We start from the raw sequence: 25647 nt of genomic DNA, 5'->3' as shown, positions 1-25647 counted from the left end.
GTGCAAGCGTTGCATGGTCAGCGCAGCGTGATAAACGCTACGGTCCTCAGAATTACTTATGTATGCCTTTTCTAGTAAACAAATACACATATGTGACGTATGAGGCGATCATTGGTAGAAGCCGAGAAGGAAGAAGTGCAGAACGGAATAAACATGGCGTATGAGCCAGGCCACGTCACCCAGTCATCGTAGCATCACACAAGTCGACAGGATGAAGACCTCCCGGCCACTTCATCAGTGTCTCATTGTCGACATAGTTCTCCACAAGACGCCCTGACCATACATCGACTACGGAATCATCTCCTGGCCGCACACAGTGACCAGCACCATGACAGAATCAGCGACTGACCTTCTCATTCCCAAGTACACCGGAGCAGTGGACGATGGACCTGTACAGGAATGGTTCGATCTGTTCGAGCACCACGCTACCACTGCATCATGGTCGGAACGGGAGATGGTCGCCAACTTTACCGACTACGTCTCCGGTGAGGCCTTCAAATTCTACCTCACCCACATATTTCAAAACGACGAGTCATGGGAAAAGATAAAACAAGAAATGACCGTTTGGTTTAAAAAATACGATGACGACTACGACGAAGACTTGCTTGTATCCCACCATCCACAGACAACTGCCCTCAGTCGTCAATTTTACAGGCAGTCTTCAACCATTCGAACGCACAACAAGATTCGACCTCTGACAAAAGATGAAGTGGCCCACGAGTTCAGTGGCAGACGACAATGCGTATTTTGGGAAAAACACAGCCATGGAGCGCGCCTCCCTTCTGCACGAAAGTCGGCATTTGCGAAGTTATCGCTTCAGCATATGACCCGAGACGTTGCCCAACCACCTGATGCCGTTCACTCTTCGTCTCGCATACGTAGTCCACAACCTGGGTTTTCATCATGCGGTTCTTCAAGCGCTCCCAACGCTCACCATTTGCCTTATAAGGACGCCGTATTTATGGTAGATGACCTGGCGCATGGGGAAAACACCCTGTCGAGCCACGCTCCTTCCGCACGGGTTCATGCATCGCCATCCAGTGCCTACACACTCGACAGTGGAAGCAACACCGAAGGCTTCGACGCATCGAACGTCGCACGCTGCAATGCGCAAGAGCCTCTCGTAGTGAACAGGGTATAATAAGCTTCTGAAGAACTTTCTACCAACTCTGAAGCATTATCTTCATTGCCCGAAGTGCATGGCAACAGCCCAAACACTACCAGCTGCCGACTGGGCACCACATCAAGTTGTGAAGAAAATCAGCGCGATGTTCAAGAAGGGATCTCACCGCAATGCGTTCCACAGCAACATCAGCAATGCCAGCAAAAGCAAGTCCAAGAATCGCAGACACTCCAACGGATACACCGACAAGGACGATGACGCAAAGTAAGCCTCTTAAAACAAATTCAAGACGTCAGGCACCTTTGCATAAAGGATCGGCGTCAGAAACGCATTTGGCACAAAATATTAAGACTGCGCCTAAGATTACAGCGCCGAAACCTCAGGAAACACCGAACAAGACAAGAAGTCACCAGTTCTACCACGCAAAGATTCAGACACCATCTCATTAGCTCACGACAACGGAGCCAACGCCACAGAAAACTACAAAAGAGACCGAACGCTATAATTTCTACAATGCACGAACATAGACATAATTCCTTGAACTTCAGTTCTTGTACACGCAGGCTTCAAGCACTAATTCTGTCTCAGCCGCGACACAGAATACAGCGCGTACGACAGAGGATTCTGCGCCTGCGACATTCGACCTTCAAGTGCTCCAAGGACTTCCAACCTTGTTCGTTCCTCGCAGGTGCTCAAGTCACGTCATGGTCAGTGCAGTTTTGCAAGACGCGGTTACCTTCTCCAGAACGCCACAGCCAACCTCGCCCACCAGAACTCCCCCATTTTCCGGACTGCTGCACTCTTTTCTGAAGTTTTGCGAGTTTACGGAACACCACGGGGCCATGAAACCAATTGTGCATTTTGACATTTGTGACTTCTCAACCTCTCCTTGTTTACTTTTTGTTGTGCGTAATCCATACGTTCTTTCGGGGGGAGGGGGAATCGTGTGACGTATGAGGCGATCATTGGTAGAAGCCGAGAAGGAAGAAGTACAGAACGGAATAAACATGTGGTATGAGCCAGGCCACGTCACCCAGTCATCGTAGCATCACGCATACATAATATTGACGTGCTGTTATGGTGCCTCAGATATGCGCAATAATTGTTTTTAATTGTCAATCGCAGAAGTATGAACGCTGAATATTGAGCAATATTGGTGGGCGCTGCGGATGGGGTCGGCTGTTAGGAGTATCGTTTGGTCGATTTGGCGCCATTTAGGATACCGCTGAAGGCACACAAACAGACAAATGTACAGACAGACAGCCAGACCAAACTTTTACGTCGAAGGTCCCCAAGAAAGACTATCGTCTTTAAACATTAGCCCGGTATCTGCATGTTACACTGCAAATGTCGTCGAAAGACGACAGTCTTGCATCCGCAGAGAGTGAACAAAACGTTTATTTGATATTCTGCGCAAGAAAAAAAAACGGTAAATGGTATTCTGGAGGCGCTGCGTTAGAGTGCCTCGAGCGTGCAGCTGAGGCGAATGAGCGCATCAAGTCACGCCACACGTGATACATGAGCGCTATTTAGCAGTTATCTTGGAAAACGAAGCGCGCGGCGTGCGCGCCCATCTCTGAGGCGATAAGGCGTAGAAAGCAAGCGACGGGTAGGTGCCACCACCGTGTCTTCTTAGCAAAGCGTTGGAAACACTTGCCTTTTCGGTCAAGCGTTGCATGGTCAGCGCAGCCTGATAAACGCTATGGTCCTTAGAATCACTTATGTATGCCTTTTCTAGTGAACAATACACATACATTATATTTACGTGTTGTTATGCTGCATCATATATGAGCAATAATTGCTTTTTGATTGACAATCGCACAAGTATGAACGCTGAGCCTTGAGCAATATTGGTGGGCGCTGCCGATGGGGTCGGCCGTTCGAAGTATCGTTTGGCCACTTTGGTGCCGTTTAGGGCACCGTTAAGGGCGAACAAACTGAGAAATGCACATACAGACAGACAGACAGACAGACAGACAGACAGACAGACAGACAGACAGACAGGCAGGCAGGCAGGCAGGCAGGCAGGCAGGCAGGCAGGCAGGCAGGCAGGCAGGCATACATACATACATACATACATACATACATACATACATACATACATACATACATACATACATACATACATACATACATACATACATACATACATACATACATACATACATACATACATACATACATACATACATACATACATACATACATACATACATACATACATACATACATACATACATACTGTTGAGACGTTTATTGGCGGACGGTTGTCGACGATGCTTGACAGTGACAGTCAATGCGGGTACCGACTCTCTGCACGAGCTGCTCTTCTTCCTGCTAAAAAGGGCAACCCACTAGAAGGCGCTGGAGAGGACGACCCACTGTTCGAAGGCTTCACCACAACTACCCCGGGTACGAAGAGGGAGCCGCCTGGCGACCTAGCAGCTGGTTACTATGAGCGGGTCGTGGTAGGCTTTGAGGCGCTCCACGTTGACAATGTCGCGCCCTCGACGGCGCATGTCCGAAGATGGTTCGATGGGTTCGATCAAGTAATTTACAGGGGAAGTGCGTTCGACGACACGGTAGGGGCCTTCGTATTTGGGCAATAGTTTTGAAGATAGGCCAGTTGCAGTGGTAGGGATCGAGAGCCAGACGAGCGCTCCAGGGAGGAACATGGGCGCAGTAGTGCTGGTGTCAGCGCGAATGCCTTTTTGCCGCTCTTGATCATGCGCTGTAAAGGTCCTTGCGAGCTCTCGACACTCTTCAGCAAGCTTGGCTGTAGCAGAAATAGGCGCCCACTCTGACGGATCTGGCTTGTACGGAAGTATAGTGTCGATGGTGTGCGACGGGTGCCTTCCATATAATAAAAAGAAAGGTGAAAAGCCAGTAGTGCTCTGAGGGGCGGTGTTATATGCGTAGGTGACGAAGGGTAGAATGGAATCCCAATTTTTGTGATCGGCGGCGAGGTACTTGGAGAGCATGTCGCCGAGCGTACGGTTGAAGCGTTCAGTAAGGCCATTCGTCTGCGGGTGGTAAGCAGCAGTTTTGCGGTGAACAACGTTGCACTCTTTGAGAATGGCTTCGACGACTTCAGACAGGAAGACGCGGCCTCGATCACTGAGCAGTTCCTGAGGTGGACCGTGTCGCAGCATGAATCGTTGGAGCAGGAAGGAGGCCACATCGCTCGCTGTAGCCGCGGGGAGAGCCGCAGTTTCGGCGTATCGCGTGAGGTGGTCCACAGCAACAATGGCCCAGCGGTTACCAGCCGACGTTAGTGGAAGTGGCCCATACAAATCAATGCCAACGCGCCCAAACGGCCTGGCAGGGCAAGGTAGAGGTTGCAGACCTACCGGCGACAGGTGCGTTGAAGTTTTGCGGCGCTGACATTCTATGCAGGAGCGAACGAATTTCTGCACATAGCGGTACATGCCGCGCCAAAAGTACCGTTGGCGAATGCGCTGGTAAGTCTTCGATACGCCGGAGTGCGCACATTGCGGATCAGTATGAAAGAATTCGCATATGTCAGAGCGCAGACTGCGGGGTATGACTAGTAGCCACTGGCGGCCGTCACCGCTGTAATTGCGTCGGTGGAGAAGGTCGTCGCGAACGGCGAAATGGTGGGCTTGACGACGCAACGCGCGAGTGGATGGAGTGGATGGATCAGTCAGCAAGTCTATCAGAGAGGCAATCCATTGATCCTTGCGCTGTTCAGTAGCAACGGCATGAATGCTAATGGAAGAAACGGCAAGGTGAGACGCTGAGTCGTGGGCATTGTCGTCAGGCAAGGGAGAGCGCGACAGGGCGTCGGCGTCAGCATGTTGCCTTCCGTTGCGGTACAGCACGCGGATGTCGTAGTCTTGCAGGCGAAGTGCCCACCGGGCGAGACGGCCTGAGGGATCTTTCAATGAGGACAACCAGCATAGTGCGTGATGGTCGGTGACAACATCAAATGGGCGACCATATAAATAAGGTCGGAACTTGGTAAGGGCCCACACGATTGCCAGACATTCTTTCTCAGTGACGGTGTAATTAGTCTCGGCTTTTGTAAGCGTACGGCTTGCATACGCCACGACATATTCTGGGAACCCTGGTTTGCGCTGCGCAAGGACAGCGCCGAGACCGACACCACTGGCGTCCGTGTGTACCTCTGTAGGGGCAGTAGGGTCGTAGTGGCGGAGTATGGGAGGTGACGTCAGTAAACGACGGAGCGTTGTGAATGCGTCGTCACACTGTGATGACCACGAATGGAGAGGCCCGTTACTACCGAGGAGTTTTGTCAGCGGCGATGCGATAGACGCGAAGTTTCGGATGAAGCGCCGAAAGTAGGAACACAGTCCTAAGAAACTGCGCAGTTCCTTGATGGATGTCGGCTTGGGGAACTCGGTCACGGCCCGAAGCTTGGCTGGATCGGGGAGAATTCCGTCCTTGGACACGACGTAGCCGAGTATTGTCAACTGCTGAGCTGCAAATCGGCACTTCTTCAGGTTCAGTTGCAGACTGGCGTCACTCAGACGCGTTAAAACATGCCGCAGGCGTTGAAGGTGCGTTGAGAAGTCCGGAGCGAAAACGACGACGTCATCGAGGTAGCACAGGCACGTGTGCCATTTCAGGTCACGCAGGACGGTATCCATCATGCGCTCAAAGGTGGCAGGCGCATTGCACAGCCCAAACGGCATGACGTTGAATTCGTACAAGCCGTCGGGAGTGACGAAAGCGGTCTTCGGTCGAGCGTCCTCAGCCATAGGTACTTGCCAGTACCCTGAGCGCAAATCTAGAGATGAAAAAAATTCGGCTCCTTGCAGGCTGTCAATCGCGTCATCCACACGCGGTAGTGGGTACACGTCCTTACGAGTGATCTTGTTGAGACGTCGGTAGTCCACACAGAACCGCACAGAACCGTCCTTCTTCGCGACGAGAACGACAGGAGATGCCCAGGGGCTGTTAGAGGGTCGAATAACATCGCGGCGTAGCATGTCGTCCACTTGCTCGTTGATTACACGGCGTTCTGTGGGAGATACGCGATATGGACGTTGCCGTAGTGGTGGTTGTGCGCCTGTGTCAATGCGATGCGTAACAGTGGATGTGCGGCCGAGAGAAGGTTGAGAGACATCGAAAGAAGAGCGGAATTCTTCCAACAGGGCCAGAAGCTGGGAGCGCTGGACCGGCGTAAGGTTGTCGGCAATGGAAGGACCATACATACATACATACATACATACATACATACATACATACATACATACATACATACATACATACATACATACATACATACATACATACATACATACATACATACATACATACATACATACATACATACATACATACATACATACATACATACATACATACATACATACATACATACATACATACACACACACACACACATACATACATACATACACACACACACACACACACACACACACACACACACACACACATACATACATACATACATACATACATACATACATACATACATACATACATACATACATACATACATACATACATACATACATACATACATACATACATACATACATACATACATACATACATACATACATACATACATACATACATACATACATACATACATACATACATACATACATACATACATACATACATACATACATACCAATACAATCGGCTCGGGAGAAAAGGATGGTTTGCCCCTTTGAGCCATCTTAGGCGGTGCTGCCCTGTGAGCTTTAGTGGCTTGGTTCTGACAAGGACAGAGCGTGGAGCGACAAATTAGCATGCCTATAAAGAAGTAACACTGTTGCACTACATAGGGAACCAGAGAGCGTTAGGTAGACCATGAAGACGGCGAATGCGATGGCGCTCGTGACAATACGTGGTGATGAGATTACTGTCACATCGGGTTACACGGATGTAGTAATAAAAGCTCCAGAAATTACCTATATGCGCGTTTTGGACATCCGTTTCAACGTACGGCACGAGCTCGAGTTGTACAAATGCAACGACCACTGCAAGAAACGTGGAACGCACAGGTGCACCACGTCGAGGGAAAAAATACAAACAATTTTTCTGCGCTTTCCTCGCTGAATGCATTGACATAATTTTTCCTCTTTTTTTTTCCACGCTGACGCAAGATTAATAGACAACTTTACATAAAGTGTACGGTATATACCGGCACCTTGGTCTGCGAAGCGAACATTTTTTTTTCTACTGGCTAACCTCCCTGTCCTTCCTCTTTCAATCCTCCTCCTCAATCCTCCTTCTTATTTCTATATCACGACGTCATTTGACAAGGTCATGAAACTTCGAATGCGACAATTCAACCGTTTTCATGCGCGTGCGTCGATCGTACCAGCGATCGTGCAGTTGTTACAGATACAAAACGCCAATGTTAGCAAGCCCCATACTGTGGCCCCGAAGCCCATTCGCGAAGCAGTCTATCAGCGCCTTTTCTTCGGCAACACCAACACCACGAACGCCTCGCGTTGACTATGAACAGCTGGTTTTGCCATAGTCCCTCCGTAATATATCGAAGAACTGTTTTTGTTTTCACTAACAACGCGATTTATACGGTTCCGTTTCTTCATCCGCGTGCTTACACGGACGATTCCTTGTCTTTGCTCAAGATTAGCGTAAGCACGTCGAGGCATTCCCATACAGACAAGCGTACGCAACTGTGTAAGCTGGTATTGCTTAACCTCCACGTAGCACAGTGACATACAGGAGCGCTCAACGCGGGCATTCTCTCTTTTCTTTATATCGCCCAAACCAGACAGGGTAACGACCAGAAAAGTACTGCACGAACACTCTTCGTCGCACTTTTTTTTTTTTCAGTATTTCTTACGTCGCCCATTGCGATCTGTCGCTGCTCAGATCATACCGCCGTATCTTTTCAAATCGTCGTATTGAACAAGGAAAAAAAAATCAGTGAGAAAACCGGCAACGAAGGCGTGGCGTAGCACGAAAAACAAAAATGAATGCTGCAAGAAGAGTTGAGCTGACACCCCGTTTTCTTCGGGAGAGGAGATTTCTGTCACGTCTCCAATCTGCTCTTTTTCTTTTGTTTGTTTTAGAGGTTAACTATACTTGGTTGTTTACGAAGTAGCTATCGACGACATCCCCCCCCCCTCTCTCCCAGTGTCTCCAGCTCGCCGATACCTGGTTTGCCTAAGAGCAGACGGGTTCCACCAATGGGTATAAAAGCCGACCATCTTGCCAGGGCTAGAGTACTTTCGCCTTCGAAATCGTCAGCGCAAACAGCTTCGTTTCTATATCTGAGGCCTTATACTTCGCCCTCTACAGCATCATGAACACCTTCGTAAGTACATGGACTCCACAAACGTTATTCTAGCATGACAGCAGTGCTCGGATATGGAGCGTTAAGTGACACGGGAAACGCGTAAACTTGCATGCCTTGCTATTCTTTAGACCTGGGGAGCAAAAGAGGGACCTGTGAGGTGGTCGAGTGGCAGAACGTCTGCCCCAGTGGTATTTATTCGTAGCGTAGAGGTGTAACCTTCCGTATGCAAGGTGCCAACGCGTGCGAATGTATACATCTATGCTCTACAATCCGATCACACCGATCGAAATGCGAAAACGCATTTCTGTTCTGGCGTATATACCGTCAACAAAATCATGCTCAGAGCTGCACAAACCTGCATTCGTATCACCGATCAAAAAAAAAAAGCTCTACTTGTTAAGGCGAAAGACTTAGATGCACCATCAAACCCTGTGAATTGCCTGTCGGCTTTAGTACGTTAGACCAGATCACTTCTTCAATACAAGGCGAAGCCTCTGAAATTAGTCCCTTACCCCTACGTAGGCAGCGCCACCATAGATGACGGGCGTTTCGCGCTCATCCGACAGGCAAAGGAAATCTAGGAGGTTCGGTGCAAGCTATAATGAATGGGTGATGACAACAATGCGTGACGTCACCACGACGTAACTATTACGTCACAATATGACAAACATCTCATGACATCGCCGCATGGTGAAAAGTAGGCTAATCACGGAGTTGGGGCAAAAACAGATGAGGTGCCGGAAGCGTAAAATGGCTCCGCTCCTAGAGAGTCGACACGTCAACTGAAATGAAATAATAACATGGCGCTCACCTTCGTGTAGCCTGAGGCGAATGCATAAGACTCTCTATGAGCTTTTCCTAGGTGGCGCTTTACTGTGACTTCCGGTCATTACTGTCTCTGTGGTCTTACTTCTGTAGAAACGGACGGTATCGTACAGAGTAACTAAAGGCTATATAAGTGCAAGGTCGGTGCACTGTCCAGTTCTTGGTATTTGAACGCTGCCGAAGCGAACGCTCGATCAGCACAATTTCTTCCAATTGTTTGTTGACATCACAGACCTTGGTCGTCGCTTGCCTTCTGGTGGCCGGAGCGCACTGCAGCGCCGTAGTGACCTATGGCATTCCAGCCGCCTATTCGGTGGAGCACCATTCCGTGATTCACCAGCCCGTGGTGTACCAGACCGCGATCAGGGCCCCCGCGGTGACCCAGCACAAGGAGTTGGTGCACGTGCCGCACCACGAGTACGGTTACACCGTCGAGCAGAGCAAGCTCGTCCAGCCAAAGTCCACCATCGTCCACCACGACCCACTCACCGGGTGAGCTGGCTAAACAATAACTCCCCCTTAGCTATGGTTGAGTCTTACGCACCACATGTTGTCAGCAGTACATAGAAACTAAAAACTCGGGGGAAATAAGATGCGTAAAATTCCGTGTTCCGCTAAGTCGAGGTATACGGCGTCAAAGGAGGTGTGGGTTTTGTATACTCACAAAAGCTGTCAACGCTAAACAAGACTCGTCAGCATCTAGAAAGCTATTGGCTACGGGAACAGTAAACCAGTACTGAAACTTTGTTCACATTATTCCGCTCAGCAGCATCGAACTCCCGAGCACCCATAATTCCTGAACAAGATTTTTCTTAAATTCGCGAAATTGGGGAAATTAGCATTCAGTCGACTGCGCCACAATAATCGGGAAATTATTTAAGGGGCGGTCAAGTTTAAGCCAGTCATAAACACCGGCACCGTACATTTCAGCTACGCTGGTTCTGTATAGAATGCTGGCCGATATTTTTTTTTATGCTTTTCCGTATATAAGCTGAAATCTAATGCCCCGTTCTTCCCGTTCCTCAAACAGCCTGCCCTACCAGCAGACCGACTACCACCACGCCCCAGTGGTGACCCGTTCCCGAAGTTCCGTGCACCACAGCCGACCGGGCTACGTTGCCGAGCGTACCAAGACGTACGTCTTCTGAACGTGCCACGGCGTACTGCCGCAAGAACTTGCTGAACAACCCGAACCCCCCCCCCCCCCCCGTTTCCGGTCGCCTACCAGTAGAGAATAAAAAGTTGTTGTTTGTTCCAAGAAAAACATTTCATGTTCCAGCAGGACTTTTCCCAAGTACACATGCATGCATTAACTCAATATACTCTATATACGAGTAGTGTACGCTGAAGGTACAGCGCGTTGCTGGGCTTTTGGTACATTACTATAAATGAAATAGACGCCGAAGCACTCCTAGTAGAAGAAACCGAAGAAGCCGAGCTGCGAGCACTTTTGCTCCGTTTGTATTTCAAATATCCTATCTTTGGGAGCCTCCTCATTAGGTCATTGTCACAGGGGTATCTGTTCTGCTGTAGAAAGATTCTTAATTGATTCAAGGTAGTTTTTCTCTCTAATACCTAATTATCAGTATTACTTTATAACTATTCCATAGTTAATTAGTCAAACGATTCTTACGTGATTCGTTTGTTTGTTTGTCGCCTAAAAGATCTTGGCGCATACTCACAAGCGCGATTGGCCACACTGTACTTTATAATGGAAATTTAAATTACAATGTTTGTTAAAAGAGAGAGAGAGAGAGAGAGAGAGAGAGAGAGAGAGAGAGAAATCAGATAAGAGCGAGATGAATATTAACGTGCATAAAAAGAAAAACAAGAACATGAAAATGGCAAAAGGAGTCGACAAACCAGATTTTTAAAAATAGCAAAAAAGAAGGCGGACAAATAATCGGATTAATCTGGCGGTACCACTAGCAACGTATTCTTCCGGATGACTGAATTAATTTATGTAGCGCGGGCAGAATAGCGCTGCGGAACGCACCCAACTGACTGGCTCCAAATGATCAAAGGGTGGGTGTAACAAATGCTAATACCAGCATACCAATCAGCCCCTCGAGAATTATTCGGTGGAGTGAGCTAGGCGAAACGGCGGCATGTGAGAAGGAAGTGATTTATTGTTTCCGGTTCATTGCAAATACCTTGCTGAGCCTTTGATCAGCTTTCAATTTTTACTAGCCAATCTAACATTTATTATTTAGCTATTATACTGTGATGATTTAACCTTCAGAAGAATTTCATATAACGATTACACCTCAGATATTCAACAAATTCTATTGTTTCTCTTCTTTCCTTTTTTCTCCCATTGTGCCAAATTCATCCCACCAAGTCAAAACAAAGTAATCGTATTCGCCTAGCCTGGATAACCTAAAGGTATTGACTTGCATTAACCATCGGCTTCTTGACCGATCCCCCTTAGTGGGTGAGAGCCACAAAAGAAAGGATCAAGCAAGCAAGCAAGCAAGCAAACTGCACATATGTTAGTTGATGAAACATCGTGAGCTTACTTAGAGCGCAACACCAGAAAAAATACAGGACAGGGAAGGAGCAAAAGAGAAAGGAGCTGCTCCTTCCCTGTCCTGTATTTTTTTTTGTGTGTTGCACTGTAAGTAAGTTCACGATGGATCCTAACCAACTGGCCCAACTTACCGTCTTACTACAATAGTTGATGAAAATCTGGATTTGTGAAGATAATTTAACCAAGGAACACTACAGCGAAAGCTTGTGAGGGTCACCTCACATTGACGGAAAAAGCATTTTGCGGTGTTCCGTGTGAACAGCAAGTGCCGGAACTCTTCAGAATGTAGTAGCGACGTTTCGTTGTTTTTTTTTTTAGGACTAACAGGCGTTTGCATCGTTCTGCAGTAATAAAAGAAAACTATGGAGCTACTCGTAACAGCGGGAGATTTAAAGACGTCGAAGTGACCTAGTTAGCCGTTATGTTATTTTTAACTATAAACTATTCGTTTCATGGCCATCCCTCGAGAGTGGGTGTGAGTCATACATACAGGCTATCATCATCATATTTTTATGGTCGTGTTCAAGATGTGTGAAAGTGAATAATGTGTGAAAGTGAATAAGCAAATAATTCGTCCGCATTCCACCGTTTCTTCGGTCTTATCCCGTCACGTTCCACAACACCCGAGCATTCTTCGTTGTCATGGACGCATCCATGATACTCGCTTTGCAGGGTTCGCTATAGAGATACCGAAAAAAAAATAAGGCGTGGGCCTCCTCCAGCGTTCTCCTTCGTACACGGCTGAACTTCGGTTTTCTTCGCACGTGAAGAGAGACCCGGTGACTAGTTGCGCCCCAGCAAGGTTTCCTTGATGGCTCTGACGTACTGAGCCGGCACCCAGTATAACCACACGGGCTCCGCCAACAGCGAGGGTAGGATGCACTGCGCAGATTGTGGTGCATGCCGTTAATCTCTCAGTGCACGTGTCTATAGTGTTAAGACCTGTTCCGTATTTGTAAGCAGGAATTGGCGCCGTAGACATTCCGGGGCGCTTGTAGCGACGTCGCGGCATGCACCTAGGCTCCGCCCAGCCCAAGGCTCGCAACAGCCCTTCTATGATCGCGTGACAACTGGTCCAGCAGCAGCAAAGTTATCTCCGAGCACAACGCGGTGGGAGGGCTCCCCCCGGCGTGCTGTTCTCGGAGGCAGCTTAGCTCCACGACGCGCCGCTAGGTCGACGGCGCCTGCCCCTGTTTACGGAATGAGCCTATAGGCACCCGGCAATGCAGTTTACGAGATCTGATGGTATAGCGCCAGATCACACAGCCTAGCGAGTAGGCGCAACGAAACCGAGTCTTCCAGTGCGTAGCCTAGCGAGTAGACACTGCAAAACCGTACTTGCCCGTGCATATTATTTTCTTTTTTTAGTTGTCAGCGGGGGGTCGCGGCTGAATATGTAAGCGCCCAGGAAGCCTTAGTTGAAAACGCGCCAAAAAGGGCACTGACACTTCAGCGTCTCAAAGTGTTCAGCGAGAGTTTCATTTTCTTGGTATCCCTGGCGGTCGGTACCAACAATGCTGAGGCGGCCCAAAAAGCTTCAACACGCCCTCTGGTCCACTGTCGGGTGCCTATAGTCGGGCACGATTATGGGAAAAAAGGAAGAAACCAGGAAGAGTGTCACGTTATTCCGCTAGCCTCGGCGAGCCAATGTCTTCTGATGCCGGCCCTCCTGACCAGTTCGCGGTGCCTCCTGGGTAGGCTGAGGCCATCGCAGCTCCAGGAGTGGCTGCAACTGAAGCGAGTCGACCAATATTAGCGCATGCCTGTCAAGTTACCTGGGCTTGTTTCTTCATCGAGTTCTTTGTGACCGGGCTTCAAGGTTGTCACGTGACACTCCCACCTAGTCGTTCCCTTACTCCAGGGGCACGACATTAGGGTGCATTCCAATACTCACCATAGACGGCTAAATAGACAGCTATGTGGACAGTGGCCATCTTAAGTCGCATTCCGGTTCTCTCGTAGCCGGCGAAATAGGCATGCATCTTCGAGAAGACAGAATCGTGGAAAAAAACGATCTGGCTACTTTTCTGTCCAAACAAGATGGCGGCTCAGCGAACTGCTCGGATGACTCCGATCTCACCGGAATGGTCGTGGGCACACAAGCAGACGGTTTTCCAGACACTAAGTGTTAGTAACGCTTAATTTTTCGTAGTTTTGAACACGAAATAAGCTTTAAAAAAACAGCAGTTACATTAGTTTATCTTGACTTTCTCTTCTCGACGCGAGGTGGCATCTGGTGACTCTGGTCGCGTAGAAAACGTCCAGACGTGTTCCATTTAGCGGGAAACATGGGCTCGTTGCTGTCTTCTAAGCTGTAAGCGTAGACTGTCTACGATGCTGTACAGAATTGGAACACAGCCTTGGAATACTGTGGCCTTTCCCCCTCGAAGGCAGACACAGAAGCCAGAACCAATGAGCGCGTGCGCTCAACTCACGTCATAACCCGGATGTTCGGTGACCCAGCCATGATAGGGGAGTTTTCTTTAGTTGCAAAGGCAATCGGCTGTCACGCTTCGGTCATCTGGACGGGACATCTCCTGCCTACTTGTATGCGTCTGTACAAACTAATTAAACCATTAGAACTAGTCATCCTAGTTTTCATTTATTTCTTTAATGATAATGACTATGATGACCACCGCTGTCCCTCGGTTGGTAGAGCATCGGACGCGTTCTTCGAAGGTCGCAGGTTCAGTCCATGCCCGCGGCAACGTATCTTTCCGTTCACTCTTATTTCTTCAGATTTACATTACAGTTACTTCTAAATATAGCACTTATACTTTCCTTAATTGGCATCATCGTGAATTAGTTCTCATTAACAGTGTGTCTAACGAGAACAAAAAGTGGTCCCTTAAATTTCCTCTTCTTTCTTTTAGTAGTAATAGTAAAACACGATTACGAGTCACGCTGTAGCGCCGTAGAGCTCAGAATAGTTTCGACCATCCGAAATCCTTCAATGAGCCGCTGAGATATAGGTACACGGCAGTCCTTCAGCTCCCCCGCCCTTCTCCCTCCCATCATAATTCGGAATCCGTGCTTGGGGGAATCGAATTAGCGTCCTCGAGCTCAGCATCGCGACACGCTATATCTTCTCGGCTATAGCGCGGTGATAACGGCTATTCCAAAATTTTTAAGATTAGTCCGTTTTGCGCAAACAGATTCCACTCTTAAAGGAGCACCGACACTAAATTTCGAAGGCGACGTAATGAGCGAGATAGATTTGGTGAAGACATATACAACGTCTACGAGATATCAAGGGCAAACATAGACTGTAACATACTTAAAATCAATTTTAATGTGCACGGCACGCGACTGAGCCAGATGTGGAGCCCCTCGCAACGCCGACATCAGCTCGGGGGCAATGTAAACAAACCCTACGTCACGATTTTTTGTCGGTTGGTTGCTGGCACGTGCCTTGCGTTTGAACTACGTTTGATTTCCTTCTCCGTGAATGCGGCTTCGCGTTGTGGCTGGCTTGGCTGGTTGTCAGTGTGGCGCCCACGTCACAGTCTTGCGTGGTCACGTGTCCAGCTGTGTTTACTTTGCCCCCGCAACTGCTCCTGCCTAGCTCGGTGCTCCTCGAGACCGAAACTGGGCGCTCTAAATAAATAAACAACGTGTACTCGCGCAAAGGAGGTTCCCCGTAGTGATAAGTGGCTCATAAGCTTATATACAGCTTGCACGTGACGTCATGGTAACAGCTTCATAACACGCTGATTTACCAACATGGCGGCCTTGATGACGTAGAGGCAGCGTAATCACATCGTGCTTGACCTGCTTGACCACGATAACGAGGCGACCAGAATTTCGTTGCCCTCTTGCTGTCAACGACGAAAGAACTTAATGATAACATCGACCCGTGACGTCAAAAACCTTACGTGTCCCGCGTAGGGCACCAACATAGCGGCTTGCGCGACGTCAGCGCAAGCCATCTATTGCAACAACAACCAAAAAATTCGGCAGATGCCACGTACCTGAGAATCGACGTTATGCGAAGCATGCGGAGAGAAGTGACTGTGTTGCAATATTTTATCGAGTGACACGTCATAAAATGCCGCTAAATATATATACAAATGTTGAAAGCATGAACATATGCTGAAGAGTTCCAGGTGTTTATTGCTTTGATTGATTTGTGGGGTTTAACGTCCCAAAACCACCATATGATTATGAGAGACGCCGTAGTGGAGGGCTCCGGAAATTTTGACCACCTAGGGTTTCCAGGTGTTTATATAACCAGTTGTTTGCAATTTCGCAACGATGCCAACTAGACCATGCGTATTAGCAACACCTGAAGCTGATACGAAGCGCTGATGATGGCGAGGATGCTGGTCCTGGACATTGCTACTTAAATCAACTGCAGCGCATGATAACCACAATTTACGTTAACCCGACATGACGGCTGTACATGACGGCTGTATCAAACGATTGATTGATACGTGGGGTTTAACGTCCCAAAACCGCCATATGATCATGAGAGACGCCGTAGTGGAGGGCTCCGGAAATTTCGACCACCTGAGGTTTTTTAACGTGCACCCGAATCTGAGCACACGGGCCTACAACATTTCTACCTCCATCGGAAATGCAGCCGCCGCAGCCGGGATTCAAACCCGCGACCGGCGGGTCAGCAGCCGAGTACCTTATGCACTAGATCACCGCGGCGGGGCGGCTGTATCAAAGGAGTACATATGTAAGGTTTATAAATCTGGGAAGGCAGCACTGCAACCACTACCGACGTTTCACGAAGATAACGTCTATTTGAAAAGTAGTTCCGAGACCTGGAGTAGCTCTGTAGTAAAATGCTTCATTGCCACGCATAATGCTTAAGTTCGATTACAGCTGGGACCCTGACATTTATTCTTTGCATTCCTCGGATCGACGCTACCGATGTCGGGTATTTCTTAACGCTCGCACGTTAAAATTACCCATGCGTGGTCTCGTCGTTCCTAGGTACATACTAAGTGTCAATCACCCGTGGCGGTCACCCGCATACCAGCGGCACATACCCGCCCGTGGGTATGCACCCCTGGCTGGCGGGAAGTGCTTGACGACGTATATACGCGACGGCATTGTGACACTATTCATGTCTTGACCAGCGCGTCACATTCGTCAAACCATCTTACCTAGCTCCCATGCTTTAATTCACGCGAAGTTAAGGGAGTTACCACGAGAGCACCCAAACGTAAGCGGATAGATAGATAGATAGATAGATAGATAGATAGATAGATAGATAGATAGATAGATAGATAGATAGATAGATAGATAGATAGATAGATAGATAGATAGATAGATAGATAGATAGATAGATAGATAGATAGATAGATAGATAGATAGATAGATAGATAGATAGATAGATAGATAGATAGATAGATAGATAGATAGATAGATAGATAGATAGATAGATAGATAGATAGATAGATAGATAGATAGATAGATAGATAGATAGATAGATAGATAGATAGATAGATAGATAGATAGATAGATAGATAGATAGATAGATAGATAGATAGATAGATAGATAGATAGATAGATAGATAGATAGATAGATAGATAGATAGATAGATAGATAGATAGATAGATAGATAGATAGATAGATAGATAGATAGATAGATAGATAGATAGATAGATAGATAGATAGATAGATAGATAGATAGATAGATACGCTCAAAGTCGCCAAGAAATGCTTCACATTTGAAAACAATGCATAAATCTTTCGTGTCAGTGCTCTTTTAAAGCCAGCAATCTTCTTAATTAGTAAAATTCGCTTAAGTTTGGTTCTTGCGAACCTAGTTGTCACGAAAGAAAGGTATGTTTGGCTTCGTTTTGCAAATAACACGCACCCAATGTTTCATTAAGCTTTCGCCTGGTGTCGTGTTACTATATGGGGCGAAGCTCCGAGGATCAGCCACGCCTCTCCACAGCGTATCACGTGGAGCGACGTGCACGCGCCTGCCACACTTGCGCTCTGGCACCTCGTGCTCCCGCTGTTCAAGGTTATCGCGACGTGATTAGAAGTGGTGGGGTAAAACTTCCATTCAAACGAATAAAGACGAGAACGAAAGAGTCGCAGGCTCACCATTATGTGATACTCTTCGTGGCCTTCGATGGGTTGGCTGATGACGGCCAGGACGTCAGGTATGAGATGCTTCTGCGTCTCTTCTGTAAGGGAGTCGTCGGGCGACAGTTAGTTCAAGTGTATCCAAGCCAGAAACACGCAATAAACGGCGGAATCAAAGAAAATCAACGCGAAGTTCGTGCCTGTTCAGAACGTTCAAAGAAAGTGCCTCGTAGACCGTTCCGTCGCTGGCAAAACTTGCGGTATTGGTCCGAGCTAGTCGGCTAATGTAGAATGTCGAAAATGGTGAATGCAGGAAGACAGAGACAACGAAAATGATCGCGCAGAGCACTGTTTGCAACTGACATTCATTGCGAAAGAAACATCCTATATCTGTATATCTTCGCTCATCGCATGACAGTAACTGGTGGTTCTAGGGCCCTTGCCTTTCAGGTTCAATTCAATTCAATTTTATTTTTCAGTTTATACAAGCTGGATTATTTTCGTCGTATTAAAAGATGCATATGTAGCTTGACGGGACCCAACGACCAGACTCAAAGGAAATCGCGTCGATATCGATCGATCTTCGAAGCATGCGGCGTCGCGGTTGTTTTCGCGTACGAAATGGAAGACTAAGTTGACCCATTCGTGGGCACGTACGTCATCATGTCCTGCAACACAGTCCAGTGACCATGTAGGAACATAAAGTTTCGTGGTCACGTGACAGAGTGATTACGTGGGGCAATGTCATGCAAGACCAGAAAATTGAGCTCACCCGGCCGATTCGAGCTCATGATCAAGTGACCCCCGTCTTGGGAGAGTCACTTATCTACGTAATAACCTCCAGCCATAAAATTTATATATGCAAAGTGCCGACGTCGTGTGCCGTCATGTGACACACTGTCGAATGGCAGTTTACGCGCCCTATAACGCGACACGCTTTAGCGTTCAGTGGATGCGCGGAGGCTTATAGTCGGGCACAAGTCTAGAAGCCTTTCCTCCTCGAAGGTGCACGCGCCCGCACCAATGGGCGCGCACTACATAGTGACGTCACAAACATGACTGCCGGGTGACCCCGCCTTCCGAGAACTTTGCAGAGTTCATGTGCAAGCCTATTTCTTTAGCTGTTTCTCTCGTCAGGGCGAAGCCTTCCCGGACGTATTAAGTTGTATGCGACTATAGGTGCATCTATTGATGATGATGACGATGATGCTGATGACGATGATCATGATAATATCTGTGTTTGAACGTCCCAAAACCACGATGCGATTATGAAAGACGCTATAATGGAGTGCAATTTTGACCATCTGGTGTTCTTTAACGTGCATCGACCACGCACAGTACACGAGCCTCTACTATTTTCGCTTCTAAATGCAACCGCCGCCGCTGGGATCGAACCCACCACCTTCGCGTCAGCAGTCGAGCACCCTATAACCGCTACACCACCGCGACGGACGCATAAGCGCATCTCTCTTTTTCACCCACCTCTCGTGCTGACCCAGAACTGATCCTCTTCGAGCTTGAAGGTGAGCCGGACCTTTTGCCTCCTGCTGTTCAGCATTCCAGCTATCGGCTCGTTTGGAAGGTCATCCTGACACAGAATACGAAAAAGAACCGGGGTCACCGGGGTAAGCGGGAGTTTTCACAACATGGGGTGTTTAGAAGCGGAATAACGCTTGTCGACGCGTGCGCGTCAACGAGTGTTAGTTTGCTTCTAAACACCACGTCGAACTTCAATAACTTTTATAAATTAATGAAAATGTTTATAACAGGGAGTGGGTGCCAGCTACAGCAGCCACCCTCTGTTTTATAATTTATAATTTCTCATTGTAAACTTCCATCTTCCCCTTCTTGTCATTCCTTTAGATAAAGACTCTTGTAGATTACGTCCCTTACAGATTAATCTCGCATGGATTAAGCCCCCTCGCTCACGTGGGCGTTGCAGATTCCGGGAAAGGCGTCCTCCGGGACGCCGTCGTCGATTATCGCCTTGTGTACCTGCGAGAAACCATTGGGAAACACGTGCATACCGCAGACAGTGCCACCATCTTAAATTGACAACGTTACAGTTTCGCACCCTTATCGTACAAACACGCCGTGCTGCGGTGAACTCGCCCGCGTGAGCACACTTGGGCTGGTGCATTGAACGTTTCATGGCCGTGATAATTTCATAATACTATACAGAAAACAAGCTGAACGACCACTTATCAGTCCAAGATGGCGGCACCCATGCGCCGAAATTGAAATTGTGCACGCACGTAAACATACGAATCATCCGTACAATGATTACAGCTAACTGATTAACCTGAATCTAATCAAAAGCTAACTGATTAACCGGATGGCGGAAGCAACGCCAGTGGTGGCGCTTTGGAGAACCACAAGGCATAGGCGTAAGAGGAGGAGGGGGCCTCTCTTAATCATCGAAGCTGAGGAGGGCGCCAAATCAGCCCGTATGCTCAGTCAGGCCTGTCCAATCATTGTTTCAAGTGCCGGTTATGGCCACCGGGGATTTTCGACGATAACGACGGCCGACCAAGGGCACAGGCCAAATTTTTTTATCACCTATGCCCCTGGTTGGATGACCAAAGGCCTAGAATGACCAGGGGCATAGGCAGGCAAATGGTAATTTTGCGTTCTGTGTGCCATCGCGAAAAAACTAACATTTCACGGGTGGGTGTTGCATGGGGTTGATGTTTTACTCCCTGGATAAGCCACTGCGACCGGCGATCTCTGATGCTGCATTCTAAGAACAGCCTACTTCCCAACTGTATCTTTCGAAAGCTGGGGAGCAAAGACAAGGTGCTTTGAATAACACGTGATTTCTCAATTCTCGATTTTGCATTCATGAAGTGCGACATTTTTTTTCTATCTTTTAAGATTAGTTTGCTGCGATATCATGTGTATCTAATATAACTCTTTACGCGCCCTGCCAACCGACTCTTTTTAAGCAAGATTCGAAAACACTGCCGAGCGGTAGTCGATGCTATTGAGACCATGCGAGGCAAACATTGCATCACAGCACGTGACCAAGAATTCACAATCACTTGTCAAAGAAAGCAAGAAATCGCTCGCCCTTCTCTCGACAAATGGTACCACAAACCCACGACTGCTCCGGAAACAACATCACCCATTCGCCGATTTGAGCATAGGGGGCTGCAAAGTTATCGTGACCGCCATGGGATGGCGCGACGTGCCCACGCACTCTAAAGTCTCTCTATCTACATAGAGGGACTCTATCTAAAGTCCCTCTGTCTATATAGGGACCTTAACGCACTCGCTCGCTATCCCACTGAAGATAAGCCGTGCTCTCAAAGAATAAAACAAACTGCTCAAGGTCATGAGGCACGCTTGGCGTAGCATCCTTACTCCATGCCATTCCTCCATTCCTAGCTTCCAGCACGGTGTGGGTTCCAGCAAACTCGTCGGAACAAGAGAAAGAGAAAGTGCTTAAAGCGTGCAAGAAATCCCTGCAACTGCACTCGCATATGGCGGATTCCAAGATTTTTGCGCCGGTCGCTTAGAGAGGTAATAAACTTCAATGAAGCCGTAGCGAAATTTTTTGTAAGTGCTTTGCGGGGCCCCTCAACTCGAACCAGCACCATTGATTTCGCACCCCTTTTCATTTTTAGATGACTTTTTTTTTTCGAAGACTGCAAAACCCGAAGTATGCGCACGACCTGGTCGACCCCGTATATGCTTGTTGAAATTGAGACAGAGTCAGTCAGTGCTCGCGCCTCCAATAAGCGCATGCACGAATCTCAGAGGAAACGTATAAATGCGCGCGTGGTTAAAGCCGTCCGACATGTATGGGTGACGATACACCGAATAATGTGACGCATCTTTCCCACGAGCACAGATTGTCTGAATTCAAACACTCACCTCCTGTTTGCAGAATGGCAGCTTCCTGGCTAAAAAAAAGGACGAAGAAACATAGTAAGGCGGCGCAAATGTGTAATAATTAGCATAGGCGCGCGCACGGGGGGGGGGGGGGGATTAGCAGGCTCTTGTGCATCTCTTGAGGATGTCCTCAAATGTCCTGAGTACATCCTGTAAGAGATATCGTACAGGACGAGTAAGATGTCCTGAGGACATCTTACTCGAAATAAAGAAGGGCATAGGAGGGACATGCGCGTATGCAGAATAACCACTGGTCATTAAGAGTAGCAGACTGTATTCCAGGGGAAGTCAAAGGCGTGTGTCCTAAATTTAAGTTGAGCCCTCTTTGTAAGCCTCCCTGTTTCTGCTGTGTATATAGGACAAGGAGAACCTGTAAGATGCAGTTGACCACGGAAGAAAATCATGCGCCGTAGGGCAGACGCTCGCGAAGCATGGAGCTTGTTACGTCACAGGTCGGGGGAGCGTCAGTGTTGTCCGACTTTCAGGCCACTACCGTGTGTATAAACAAAAACATACACGTTTGACCCAAGTGCTTGTTAACTGGCTTGTGAACGCACAAGGATTAGCCTGCGCAACGCTGTCTATGGTCAAAAAATGGCTATCACGGCCCCTTTAGAGGAACAGTAAAGAGCAAAACCATTTTTCGCGTATTAGTAAAGTACATTTTCACAATCACGAAAACGCCACCCTGCATTACCACGACAGGACGCCTGGCAAGCGAAAAAAACACGCGAAGATAAAGTGCAGGTGTAGATGCCCCAGCGAGATTCCTGCGCCAAACACCATGACTCAGTAAATTTTGAAGGTTTCTACTGGGTTTTGCATTGCTTCTACTCGAGAAAAAATGAAGTAAATTGTCGTCTGTGTGTTTCATAGGCAATAGCATACGACGATTCAGAGGCTTTCATCGAGCCAGTGCTACGAAAAATACCCGAAATATACATTTTGAAATTTCATAGTTCACGTTCAGTGATCTCGGCGCGAAATTTGAAAATAAAACCTTGATTTTTTCCGCTATTAATGAACTTATGATAGTGAAACATGTGGCATTACAGTTGTCAGAGTGGAGGTTGCCCATATAAACGAAGTGAACGTTCCTCTTCAGCGTCCTTTTAAACTGTATACGGCGATGAGCGCCTATATAGGTACTCACCCAGCGGAGATTTTTTGGAACTCTTGGTTGGCTTGGGTGGTTCCTTCACGGCACTGACGTCCTGCGCGGTCGATCCCACCATCAATATCTTCGCGTTTGCTGAGAGCCCATGGTCTCGGAGGCTCTTGCTGTCCTGCGGTTGGGTTGCGCCTGCAACAGCGCGTCCAGTAGTTTCTTTAGAACTCGACTTATTATAGACGAGTAGCAAAAAGAATCCGCCTTTTACATTTTTCTGTGCTGCCACCTCCCGCACACTGCTCGAAACTCTCTGGTTGAGGCATGGCCTCCGAGATGGCAAACTCGCGACGCCGCGCGTCTGCTATCTCGAAGGCCATAATAAAAAAAAGCCTGAGATTTCTTTTGCGCAGTTTTTGAATGTTTGGCGTTAGCGCTTTTGCCGCTTCAATGAGCTCTCCCGGCCAAGATATTCTTTCGGGGCGTTACCTGACCCTCACGCAGGTCTTGGTAACTGCACGAACGCGCACAAAGCATCCAACTGCCGCCATTGGGCATGAGCAGTCCCGTGCGTTCGGCCGGAAATCATACCACCTGGGTCTCACAAAATGTTCACGTCAAAACGAAACGTCACATCCATGCTTCTTTTCACTCGCTCGACGTTTTTGCGTGCTCGTTAGTTTTCGTGCACACTGGTGACTCAGTCCAGTGTTGCTTCAATGTTTCGGGGATTTTTACACTGTTTCTGCACTTTATTCACCTTGTCAACTCAATTCGACGATGAATTCAAGACTTTGCAAATATTCATTTGCGCTTGATCACTAGAAATAACGAACTCTGGAAGCAACCCTAGAAGTACAGTGAAAACTGGTTAATTCAAACTCCGAAGGAACTATATAGATTGTTCGAATTAAGCGGACTTTGAATTGGCGGGATGGTGATAGAATGGACGGACGTAACGCCATTGCGCAAGCAGAACGTAGGAATGTCAACTCTGGACTTTTTATCGCGAATTAGGCGCTACTGCACGTTCGGTGATTTCGTAAAGTACATCAAGCTCTAACAGCGAACAGAACTATTGAACCAACGTTATAACTTAAAGGGAAACTGACACGAATGTTTTCTGTTGGCTTCTCTCTTCTTTCTTTTTTTTGTGTCCAATGACAAGCCAACCTTTAAAGAACCTAAAAACATTTACTCCATAACGCGAGTGTACACTACAAAAAGTAATTACATTGCGTTTTAAATGATATTTTCGGTTCCTACTGCACTATGACGTCACAACACGTGTGGGAATTGAGGCTGGCCCGCTGCCTTTGCGCGGGCTTTCCCGCCTTTTCTGCCATTCTCATGTCCCGACATGTCTGCCCTCCTTTGCCGTCAGCCGCGCTGGGAAGGGCGGAGTGACGTTTAACTCCCTCACCCGGTAGCGGATGTTGACTGTGGCGCCGTGCGCGGGGACCCCCGAGAGGTTTTCGCGCGCTGCGTCGGGAGCGGTGAGTGCAGTCCGGGACTTCAAACGGTGAGCCACGCATTCTTTTCCGTCCGTCGAGTCCCGTCGCTCGGGGCTCGTCGGACTTCGCTGACGGCGCCTTGCGCCCGATGCGAACGCTCACCTTTTGTTGCCCCGCTGCGTACTCACGGCCGAAGGGCAGTACGGTGTCCTAGTGCGTGGCCTAGCTACGCCGACCCGTCTCCCTTCGAAGCCAACGCGAGCGCCTTTGCCCTCGCTCGAGCAACCGGGCTTTTGTCCCGGTGTCTCCGTGGATCACCTTTACCGCGGAGACGTGCTCGTGGCACCCTGTGTAGTACTTTGTGCCCGTGGCGTGGATAAGCCTATTTGCTTTCCCGCCGCGCCTTTTTGCAACGGGCTGTACTGCGTTTGGTGTTGCCACAATAAAGTGTTGCGACTTGAGCAGTATCGTGTTTCCCGCCACGGCGACGGTTAACGCGTGCCCTGCGGCTCGCTAGACCGGACCCACGCTGGTGGCCGTACTCCTTCGGGATACGTGTACACCACACACGGTACGAGCTTCTCGTTAGGTATTCACACAACATGTCATGACGTTTCTACAGCATTTCAGCACCATGAAAGCTGAGGCAGAAGCCGCCGTTTTGAATGTTTTGGTTACCCACGATCGGCAATTTTGGAAGTGTTTCGTACCCGACGTCTTCACAACTAACCAGACTACCGACCTCAAGCGTGAGATCACCAGAATTGGTAAAAAGAAATAAGGATGAAATAATAAAACGAAGTGAAATGAAGAGATATGTCAATCTGCGTTCGCCAGGAGGTGACACTCGCTTGCCAGCTATACGCTGTTTAATCAGATTTCACCAGCGTGGCACTGGCCCTAACGTTTCAAACCTTTGGAACGCTAGGGAACGTACCTTTGTAGCACAGCTTCTGCATCGATGGTTGGATTCCTGCAATTCAAAGAGAAGTCCATGTGAAGAGACGACTTCAGTAGACAAGCCAAACTTTTCATCTGCTAACTTCAGCTTCCGTGCACCGTCATGCGTATAAAGTGATGTGAAAAGCGAAACTCGGTTTTCAGAGAATTTCGACATAACGAAGTTATGTCGATTCACTCGTGTTAATTATGTCAACTCCCCCAACTTTTTATTTCGCACTAGTGATAACCCCACCTCTCATGTAGCTGTTAGAATTACGTTGACATCCGCACTCGGGCAGTTCTAGTTAGAACGCAGGACCAAACAGACTAACCATCCTCTTGGTTTGGCTGGAAACATTCATTGTGGGTTTTCAACACGGTAGCGTAACTTGAATCCAACAGCACACTGTCGCAGTTCACAATGG

The 25647-nt window shown here is 48.1% G+C and overlaps 2 protein-coding genes across 2 annotated transcripts in view; one reads left to right on the top strand and one right to left on the bottom strand.

Moving 5' to 3' along the window:
• Nucleotides 1-25647, bottom strand: part of LOC119186167 (uncharacterized) — a 71617-nt gene that overhangs the window by 33547 nt on the left and 12423 nt on the right. The window contains exons 6-12 of the mRNA XM_075869959.1: nucleotides 25218-25253; nucleotides 22872-23021; nucleotides 21701-21729; nucleotides 21188-21239; nucleotides 19754-19869; nucleotides 19307-19412; nucleotides 17843-17925 (exon numbers count right to left, since the gene is read on the bottom strand). Of these exons, the coding sequence (XP_075726074.1) occupies nucleotides 17843-17925; nucleotides 19307-19412; nucleotides 19754-19869; nucleotides 21188-21239; nucleotides 21701-21729; nucleotides 22872-23021; nucleotides 25218-25253 (572 nt within the window). The remainder of the gene's footprint in view (nucleotides 1-17842; nucleotides 17926-19306; nucleotides 19413-19753; nucleotides 19870-21187; nucleotides 21240-21700; nucleotides 21730-22871; nucleotides 23022-25217; nucleotides 25254-25647) is intronic.
• LOC119186165 (uncharacterized) lies at nucleotides 8359-10435 on the top strand. Its single transcript, XM_037434888.2, has 3 exons — nucleotides 8359-8435; nucleotides 9475-9734; nucleotides 10273-10435. Exons 1-3 carry the CDS (start codon nucleotides 8424-8426, stop codon nucleotides 10388-10390), a joined length of 390 nt encoding a protein of 129 aa, XP_037290785.2. The 5' UTR covers nucleotides 8359-8423; the 3' UTR covers nucleotides 10391-10435.

Source organism: Rhipicephalus microplus, chromosome 7 (genome assembly GCF_043290135.1).
Source record: "Rhipicephalus microplus isolate Deutch F79 chromosome 7, USDA_Rmic, whole genome shotgun sequence".
NCBI lineage: Eukaryota > Metazoa > Arthropoda > Arachnida > Ixodida > Ixodidae > Rhipicephalus > Rhipicephalus microplus.
This window is presented reverse-complemented; position numbering and strand designations above follow the sequence as displayed.

Coding starts and splice junctions, on each gene's coding strand:
- LOC119186165 (XM_037434888.2), top strand. Junction 9,735..10,272: donor CACCACGACCCACTCACCGG/GTGAGCTGGCTA, acceptor TTCCTCAAACAG/CCTGCCCTACCAGCAGACCG.